Source organism: Aulonocara stuartgranti (genome assembly GCF_965226115.1).
Source record: "Aulonocara stuartgranti genome assembly, chromosome: 19".
NCBI classification, from domain to species: domain Eukaryota; kingdom Metazoa; phylum Chordata; class Actinopteri; order Cichliformes; family Cichlidae; genus Aulonocara; species Aulonocara stuartgranti.
Window position 1 is genome coordinate 23,919,859 of NC_138955.1, and position 10,419 is coordinate 23,930,277.

At 41.0% G+C, this 10,419-nt stretch overlaps 1 protein-coding gene across 13 annotated transcripts in view; it reads left to right on the top strand.

Annotated features, from left to right (window-relative positions):
• The window catches only part of fgfr3 (fibroblast growth factor receptor 3), a 68,463-nt gene extending 58,584 nt beyond the window's left edge, over positions 1–9,879 (top strand). For all 13 annotated transcript variants that reach the window (XM_082515489.1, XM_082515492.1, XM_082515495.1 and 10 more), the window contains exons 16-18: positions 3,624–3,761; positions 4,751–4,856; positions 5,163–9,879. In XM_082515489.1, coding sequence (XP_082371615.1) covers positions 3,624–3,761; positions 4,751–4,856; positions 5,163–5,327 — 409 coding nt within the window. In that variant the 3' untranslated portion in view covers positions 5,328–9,879. The remainder of the gene's footprint in view (positions 1–3,623; positions 3,762–4,750; positions 4,857–5,162) is intronic.
• The last annotated feature ends 540 nt before the right edge of the window (positions 9,880–10,419 follow it).

Sequence of the window (10,419 nt, forward strand, 5' to 3'; positions counted from 1 at the left end):
AGGCAGAAAACACAGTGGCAACATTTGGGAGCCATTTTTATAGGATTTTTGTCCTTTCGCACATTTTTCATTTTTCAAGAAAACGTGTAAGTCGTCATTAACATCACCAGTTCTCTTTTCGACTTCAAACACCAGAGTTATTTAGTGCAGATAGAGGCTCAGCCAGCACTGCGGCCGCTGCCAATGTCACGGAGGTGAGGATTTTATTTTGGACAGCTTCGGAGGTGTCAGCCTATAAAAGCTGCAGTGGAGAAATCTCACTGCAGCTTCACAGTGACGCACTAGCCCATTAAAAGCAGGGAAGGTGGGGAAGGTGTGGGCCAAAAGCAGCTGGGTTGTAAAAGCAGGTATGATTAAGACTAAAGCTTTTGGCACTGACACGTTTGCAGAAATGATTTTAAAGGGAAAGAAACTTACCTGTAACTAAATAAACGAATTAATGTCCAGTAGAACAGTAAATGTAATGCTGGTAGGCTTAGAGCAAAGATATGGTCACAGATAGAGTAGATGCCATTCTTTTCATTTAAGCCAGGGGTGTCCAAACCCAGGCCTCGAGGGCCGGTGTCCTGCAGGTTTTAGATGTGTCCTTGCTCCATCACAGCTTTAAATGGCTAAATTTCCTCCTCAACATGTCTTGAAGTTCTCCAGAGGCTGGTAATGAACTAATCATGTGATTCAGGTGTGTAGACCCAGGGTGAGATCTAAAACCTGCAGGGACACCGGCCCTCGAGGCCTGGAGTTGGCCAAGCCTGAATTAAGCAATGTCAATATCTTTAGATGAAGATGCAATTCTAAGTCCCCCTATGAAACATTTTAGCACAGCTTTTCCAAAAACCAAGGCTTGCTTTGGATTAAAATTATTAGCCCCCATGATGCTGATACTCAATTGTATATGTCCTCCTGAGCAGTCCCAGCCTATTCTTCTTTTGTGAATCTCTCGAGCTCCTCCAAACTTCCTGCACAGACCCTGGTCGTCAGTTCACCCCACAGTCAATGACACTCACTGTAGACTTCACCAGGACTGGGACACTCCTCAGTGACGTGTGTTGCTGTTTTCTTTCAAAATCTTCACATATCCTTCCTTTATGATTCCTTCTACTGTGAACATAATACTCCCAGCACCGTGTTTGACTGTGAGGACGGTGTTCTTGGGGTTGGTCGCCTCTCCCTTCTTCCTCCAAACACAAGCAGTGCCTCTATGATCAAATGGCTTTATTTTTGTCTCATCTGACCAAAGCATGTTTTTCCAGTATGCAGTATCTTCCTCCAGGTCATCCTTAGCATAGTTGAGTCTGGGTTGATGGTTTCTCTTCTGCAGAAGTGGACTTTTTCTCGCAGTCCATTCCTGTGCAGAGTTTGTGTGCGATTGTCTTCTTTGCGTTCTGGTGTTCTGGGATTATTTGACACTTCTCTCAAAGAGTCTTTGAAATCTTCTGCTCCCTACCTCTGCCAGGCTCGTTCTGTACGGTGTGGCTCTCTTTGAGTTTCTTGGTGATACTTCTCACTCCAAATCTTGACACTTGGAAACCCTCTGATAACTTTTTATGTCCACCTCCTCTAAACCAATTCCCTTTTTGTTGGCACGATGCTTTCACAGCGACAGCTAAAAACCCTTACTGAAGTTTTTATACTGTATATAAATAGAAAGATACATTTTACAAGCGTTGAGCATTACAGAGTTAAAGCACATCCTGTAGTGGTTTATGCTATAGCTCAGTAAAAGTAGTATGTTTAGATATACTATGTTAAAAAGACACATGGGAAAAAGCCTTTCAATAATTTTGCACTTATCTGCTCACAATATTACTCAAAACTTCTTTAACAAAGTCGGTCATTATATTGCGACGCTGATATATTCTAACAGCCTTCATTTTCTTAATTTGACTCATGCCGCTGCTTATATGAGTGGCTGACGTTTATTAATGTCTGCTGTAAGAATACACGATCAGTGGTGTGTTGATTGGTATCATGTGCAAATATTCTTTATTAAAAGTGTCTACAGGACTGAAATCACAGATGGATACCATTCGTCAGAGTCTATTATTAGCCCCAGAAACAGATGATGTTGTTTTTCCGTATAAGTCACGAAGAGAGTCGGTGCTGAATATGAAAACAGCAAGAAGCAATGCTTGGGCAACAAATAAAGCCAATAAAGTTGTGGCTGACTTTTCATTAACTCTCGTCTCCAACCACCTAGCACATGCAGTACTGCCAGATTGTCAGTAACAGGTTTGGTATGATTGGTGAAGAGAAAATCCAAGCAAATAACGAGTTCCCCACTAACGAAATTAGTAGTGGCAGCATGGCCTTTTTGCTACTAAGGCAGCGTTGTTCCTCTTCGTCTGTTCGCACATGTACTTTCAGTGGCTTTTCATCACCCAACAGGGCTGATTGATGAACACATTTGAAGTCGATAGATATTGCCACAGCTATCATTGAACCAGCACACCAAATGCAGGATTATATTCATTCCTCCCCAAAGTGATTATCCTTCTAAATCTCACTAAATCAGCCATCGGTGATGCTTGCATTGAGATTCCGAGACTGTCAGCTCCCGTTGCTGCAGGTGCCCAAATGAAGTGTTTATATCTTCATTGCCTTCTTCTCCTGTTAGTCACCTAATAGCCTGTGAATATTCATTCCTAGCAACCATCAATAAATATAAGCAGCCTCTCTTTTCTGCTCTTCCTTCTGATTCCGACTATCCTGCTGTGACACTGAACACCTGATTTGTTGACATGTTTCCCTCTCTTTGAATATTGATGTCTCTTTTTCACCACAGTCGTCTCTCAGGCTTTCATCCGACTCTCTCCCTCTCTGTCTCAGGCGTGCGCCGTATTCGGATTTAAGACCAGCCGGCTAAGCCAGTGTAGCGGCCCTTTTTTTTCATTTATTCACCCTCTGGACCAGAGCGCGGATAATTAGATTAGACCTAGCGAGAGCTGCAATAGAAGGAGGGGACTCATTCTGATTCACTGGACGAATAGCCAAACAATAGTATGCTGAGTTAATAGACTGCCCGTTATATGATTACTGTCCCTCATTTTTTAGACATTAAGAAATAATACGGGGGTTCATTGGAGCTGCTGCCACCGAGAGACAAAGAAAGAGAGATGATGGCTTGGTTTAGATAGCAGCTGCGCTTTAACGCTAGATGCTGTATAATAAGTTTTCCCATTTATCTCTGCTTCTCCCTTCAGGTCAGGCCTGTGTTGGTGTTGTGGAAACATCATTATCTGCGTCCATAGTTAATAGCTGCCTATTTACCACAAGATTTTTGTGCACGCTTCGTTTTTTTGTGTTGTTTTTTTTTCTTGAGCCATCAAAACAACGAACTGATGATTACATCTCCTTCTTTCGTTTACTCGTCTTATTTCTTGCTTGAGGCAAGAGAAGTAGATTTTTTTTGTTTGTTTACAAATATTGACCAGCTGTCTGAAACAATAAGAATTTCAAATGGATTTTTTCAAATTGAGTGCAGTTAACATTACCGAGGATCGATTTTTCCTTCAAACAGATCGATCGGTGGACAGAGCGCATCTGTGTGAACTATGACTGCCTTAGACCGCGGCGTCGCTACGACCTCTGATCTATATTCCTCGTGTGTTTGCGCTGCTGTTTAGGTGGTCTTATGGGGTACTGCTGTGGGAGATCTTCACCTTGGGAGGCTCGCCGTACCCAGGGATCCCAGTGGAAGAACTCTTTAAACTGCTGAAGGAAGGACATCGAATGGACAAGCCTGCCAACTGCACCCATGAACTGTAGGTGTCTGCATGAGTATAAGTGTGTTGCCTTTGTTTACAGGAGGCTGTCCAGATGAGCCAAACAACAGCAGGTTACACCAGGGCCCTGTTATGTTCCTCAGTAATATTCTGTTTATCTGTCATACTGTCATACATTTGCTGACATTCCCAGAAAGCCATAACTTTATACCTCTTTTTTGAAGTGTTTTTTGTTAGGAGGGTTTCGATGTTTTAATGAGTTGTTCTGTCATTAAAATACTGTATTCATAATATGTTTGTATAAGGCAGGGGTGTCCAACTCCAGGCCTCAAGGGCCGGTGTCCTGCAGGTTTTAGATGTCCCCGTGATCCATCACAGATAAATACAACAAAATAAAATGATATGATAGGACGAAAACTGGGGTATTTTGTAAATATAATAATAAACAAGAATTTACTGTGTAATTGTGTAACTTTATTAGCAGCGTCCCCTTTTGAAATGCGCCAACAAGAGAGTAACGTCCTCCTCTCTGCCCCTTAATGCTCTCTGGTCACTATGGTAACACGTAAATATTTTTTTCAAAATAAGACACACAACTACAACACGGGAAAAGATCCAGGGAATCCAAGTTAATGATAAAAAAAACCCTGAAAACCTTAAATTTCACACCCGAGTCTCGTCTCTCACGGTACCAAACGACGGCCCGGGGGTTCGGACCGCTGTTGACCCAAGGTGATATCTAAAGCCTGCAGCACACCGGCCCTTGAGGCCTGGGGTTGGACACCCCTGGTATAAGGGAACCAAACAGCTTGTTGGCCCTGTACAATATAGATATGAGATCATTTTCAACTGTGAATCACTCAAAGCTAAGAATAAAAATAAGGAGCTGGAAATGAGCCTAATAGGGACCTTTTGTGTTATGTCTAGTCTGCTAAAAAAAACCGAAACAGTAAAAACAGTCCATCTAAGACCGGAGAATGTAGTGAACGAGATGCAGTGTGACTAAATCCTCGCTGTTGGGATTCCAGGTACATGATCATGAGGGAGTGCTGGCACGCTGTGCCATCGCAGAGGCCGACCTTCAGACAGCTGGTAGAAGATCACGACCGGATTTTATCAATGACCTCCACAGACGTAAGTCTCCCTGCAAAGCTGCAGAACACACACAACACCAGAAATAAAAGCACACGCAGCTTATTGCGTCACCCAACCATAAAAACACTGCTAAAGAGTCGCAATGAGAGATTCTTTAGATGTTTGGGTGTATTTTTAAAGTTGCATGCGAGTGAACAATGTAAAGCAGCATAACATTTCCAAAGTATTTCATATTCTGAAGACCTGGAATAATACGCTAAACTTTTTTCCAATCATCTGACCACCAAAAAGTGAAAAAGTTTGACTGTGACACCAGAGTCTAACCTCTGACCTCTCCTCTGACAGGAGTACCTGGACCTGTCGGTGCCCTTCGAGCAGTACTCGCCCACCTGTCAGGACTCCAACAGCACCTGCTCCTCAGGGGACGACTCCGTGTTCGCCCACGACCCGCTGCCTGACGAGCCCTGTCTTCCCAAACAGCTTCCCAGTAACGGGGTGATTAGGACATAAAACCTGTGCCGGAGGAGGTCGGACATTAACCTCTTCTCACAGTTTGTGACAGAAATATCACCGCTCACTGACTCAAGCACCTCAAGATACGGAGAGGGACAAAAAAGAAAAAAAAGAAAACTCAGCATGCAATACTTCCACAGTGCTTCAGCTCTTTTTGATTTGTCTTAAACTCTCGGACAAAGCTCTGTTTCGTGTTTTCTTTTTCTCCTCATCCCCACGAACTCTCTTTAAACATTGAAGGATTTTTTTTTTCTTGCCGTTGAACCATGTTTGTGTTCTTCTTTTCAGAAATGAAATTATATTTTTGTACTCGGGCCAGTCTTTTGTTACAGACAATCTGTGGGGTGAAACCATTCCGTGCCTACTGGGATTAAACCTCCTGAGACTGGATTTAGGAGGAGGAAATGAAGGGCATTGATGAGTGACTTGTTGGTGATCCAGTGGGTGGGGGTCCTCCAATTTTCGGTTTGTTTTTTTTTACTACACGGAGCCCTTTTATCGCAATAAAGCGATGTGAAAGAAAATTGATGAACGAGATACCAGCAAAGCCAGCGTGAGCTCAATGACAGGATTTGTTCTTCCGCAGAGTTACTAGAAGACGTTCAGCAACAGAGAGGATCACGTGAGCGTTTCCTCGTGAACGTGTACGCCATCATCCGCATTTTAGCTTCCTGGGAAAAAGAAAAAGTGATAATCATGGAACAAATTTTCCTCATCAAAGATGAGGCAAAGCTTCAGGGCCATTCAGTAATAAGAACAGCGAGGTTATGAGGGGTTTTTTAAAAATGTATCTACAAAGTGATTTATTGTAAATATATAAATGCAAATATGTATTATAATGCTGTCCACAGCCGTGTACTTAAAAGACAAAAAATGACATTTTTTTAAGATATTGTTTTAGGATTGGAAACTTTGCAATCTAGGAGACACTGTCATGAACGTGTAAAACACTTAATCAGAAAAGGTTTATTTGAGTAATTAACGTGTATATTTGTAAAGATATTTATAGACTTAACATGTGGTTCTTAAGTTCGAAAGGTCTAGTTTAGGATTTTTAGTACTGTACGCAAAGATTTCTATTTCAATGGGTTTTTTCCTTTTGTTTTTGTAACTTATTTTACAACCAAACTGCGATATTATTTTCACAACTGGCAGACTCCTCTGGTTTCTGATCCATCTTTTTATTGGTTTGTTTACAGTTTAGAATGTATGACACGAAGATGATTTGTTTTGTTTTGTTTTGAGAGCGAGAGAGTGCGATTTGACTGCCGGAGGAGGACTCACGAAGGCTGAAGGCTCCTGCTGAGGAGAACCGGATGTTTCCAATGAGTTCTGAGTTCTGGTTTAGAAAAGTTAGCGTTTGCCGTATCAAAGCGACGATTCACTCTTGCTGGGCAAGAAAAAGCAGGAGATGCGTACCGGGGAGACCTTCTAGTACTTAAACACATATTGAACATCAACAACAATGACTAGCTGTGAATCATAAGAAGCCTTCAGACCCTTTGTAAGGGAAAAAAATCCTCCTGTTTGGACTGTTTTACTGTTCAGGCAATGAAAAGATTAATGTGTTTGCTTCTATTATTTCAGTTCAATTTATGTAATCACCAAACTACAATAATACAGAGAAAAACCCAACAATCAGAGCGAGCATTTGGCGACAGCGGGAAGGACAAACTCCCTTTTAACAGGAAGACTTCTGCTAGATCCAGGCTGAGAGAGGGGCAGCCATCTGGATCAATTGTTCTTCCAAGTTTTGGCATTATAGTCATTTTTTACATCTGACCACAAAGGCTGGTGTCAGAGTAGCATCTCACCTGCAAACATGAAGGTGTTAGCCTGTATTGACAGTTTTCTGTAGAGGGTTAGGGTTAAGATTAGCAGCTACGATGAGGGTTAGAAATGGGCTTCTTCATGTGTAATTGTTAAATGTCACTTGTTTCGTAGTCTAAAAATGACCAAAAAGAGGAATTCAAGTTGCATCGCCTGTAGCTGGTGTTGTTTGAAAAGATTTAACGTAATTATAGGGGGATTTTTTTTTTAAACATGCTTCTGAAGGCTTCAATTGCTTAACTCGTAAAGGTCACAGGGTCAGCGCTAACAAGCTTCAGTCTCAAAACTCTGAGCGCCTGTGTACACTTTCACGGATGAAAAGATCAGCTTGAAGGCAGAAATGTAAAGCTGTTGTCCTTTTGTGCTTGAGTGTGGGGGAAAAAAACACTCTGCCCAAACGCTTGAGATTTTATCGCTGCTCTGTAGTATTAATACTGAAATGAAGGCATGCTGTGCGACTTACAGATCACACGGCAACAAAAGAAACTATATATACAGTATATATATATATATATATATATATATAAATATATAAATATTGGTTTGTTGAATGAGACTCTGTGGTGGGTCCTTCTTCAATTTCCATTTGTTGAGAAAAGTGCCAAATTAGTCTTAAAAGTGTATTTTATCAAATTCTTCATATCTCTGAACCAAATACTGCACTGGTGAATGTAGGCGGGCAGAGGTTTACACGTGCAGGGAAGGATCATGGGATTTCCAAGATGGATGGATCCATCTTTTTATTTTGTTTTTGTTTTTCTTTCTTTTTTTTAATGCAGTCATCTGTCTAGCCGACTCCTCCCTCCCCCAAAAAAGCAAAAGCGTTGAAATGTTTACAGAATCTGTTTTCAGAAAAGTCACAAAAGGGAAAGCGACGTTCAAGTGGCATTGAAGGGTTCACTAACACATTTTACTCGCTGCTAAATGGAAAAGGTGCAGACACGCCGCTCTGCAAAGGCCTCGCTTCAGTGTGTGAGATGACTTTAAACATGTGGTCATCCCTCACCTCACCTGAAGTACTTTAAAGTGTGAAAATTCATATTTTAATTGATTGCTTCACTGGTAGAGCACTGAAACAAGGCCTTTGCATAGTGAGCAGCCACACAAAGTCGTAGTTATTTCTGTTTTCAGAACAGTTTTTGGCCCAAATCTGTAAAGTGCCTGGAAATAATTTAGGACATTGGTTCATTTTGATCACATTTTGAATGTATAATTACCAAAATAAAGTTCTCACTAGAAGCGGGCAACTATTAGCCTGATTTTTTTATTTCGTTTCTTTCCCAAGTGAACAAAACAAACAAAAAAGGCACTTCGGTAAAAGGTTGGATGGATCTAATGAAACAGATGATGTTTTGTTGTATTTATTCTTCCATGCTGGGTAAAAGCTTTCCCTATGGTGAGAGTATTTTTATTCTTAACTATTTCAGTTTTTCAGTGTTGTTATTCATTAAAGAGCCAGAAGAAGAAGAAGAAGATGATGATGTAGAGTAGTAATTGTACTAGATGCTGATGCTCCCCATCAGGATTTGCTCCTGGCATAGTTTATCTTTTATTTTTCATGTTATTTCTGTGTCCATGTCGAGCTTTTTACTCTTGACACTGATGGGCTCTCTCTGTTTCATCACTCTTAAAATGAATGTGTTGTATTTAAGACGTGTCCCATTTTTGGCAATAACCAGGACCTCGTTTCCACGGTTTTGATTTTGAGTCATGTGATTTCAGCAACCTGTCAAACACATCTATTAAAGATAATAAATCTTCTATCAAATGTGACGGTGTTTCACAATTCAAATAAAATCGGAATCGGGAGTTTTAGTGGAGACGTTTCCGTATTATTGTGCAGAAGTATCTGCGACACATTAAAAACAACACATATATTTGAGTGAATATGGTTGCTTTGCTACTAAACTGAACAACCCCCACAGCCTCAGCAGGGAGCGACTCTTACTGTACTTACAGTCACGCGTTGACCTTTAAACGCTTGCGGTCACTGCTCGGATTTATTTATTTATTCTCCCGTTTCCGATCAGGAGGGGAGGGAGAGGGGTGTCATCTTAAGTATACGTCTTTCCTTCCCTATATTGCACAACTACACCCAAACATTCACGTCCTTTCTCACGTGGATTGTTTTTTTTCAGTAAGTTGTCAAGCAGCTCCGCACTATTTTCATTTTTCTCTACGCTTCATATAGTTCTAACCTCGCGATGAGTTAGTCCAGCATAATTTATAGTTTGAAATGCGCTTTTACGTTGCTTAAGTATGCACGAGTAGAGCTGTTTTGTAAGTATCGTTTTCATGCATTTGTTTTATTGCCGCCATTTTGCATTCTGCAGGGTTTGTTTGTCGGGGGTTTTGTGTTTTTTTGCAAAAGTTATCCTCAGATTTTTTTTTTGTTTTCACAATCCCGCACTATTTATTTTTCCTCCCTCTGTATTCATGTTTCTAACATAGAAAGGTGGAACTAACCATTTGGCATTATTTGATTTTTTTTTTTTAGCGTGTGTGTAATTCATAGCTTTTGTTGTAACGTACCTGTTCTGCTCATGGTGAATCCTCTGTAACATTCCACCATCACACCCCCTCTGAGCAAACAAAACAACTTTCCACAACTCTCTCTTTATGTCTCTCTCTCTCAGTTTCTCTCTCTCTCTGTGTCTCTGTGCCTGACAAACTATGCTGTCAAAAAAAAAAAACGTTTTCAATAAACAATATAATAGCGTTTGCTGTCAGCAGTGTGTCTGTCGCTAAGAGTATGAATTTGCAAAAACAAACTGTTCCTGTGGCAAAAAACGAGTCAAACATTAAAAAAACCCCAGACAGATTTTATGATTCATGGTAGAAGTTTGGAAGTGTATGTCAATGAAATGGAGCTAAAATACCACAAAAGTACAAATGTCAGCATGTTTGTTTGCCCGCTGTCTCAGGTTGTTTCGTCTGAACGTTGTCAGTACAGACGCAGATTGCGGGACTTTTCCCTTCTACGCAAACTTACATAACTGAGGGATGAAATGCAAGACTTTAACAAAGACAAAGAAGTTGCTGCAAAGAAACACACTCACTGGAGACTTTACTACATCCATGTCACTAGTACCCAGTTCAGCCTTATTTTGCCTTCAGAAACATTCCTGACAAATTTTGCAGACTTGTCGGTTTACGTCCATGATATAAATCTTGTTTTCTACCACATCCCAAAGGTGGACTGAGACCGGATCACTGCGAAGGCCAGTTGCATTCAGCGAAGTCATTGTCATGCTTGAGA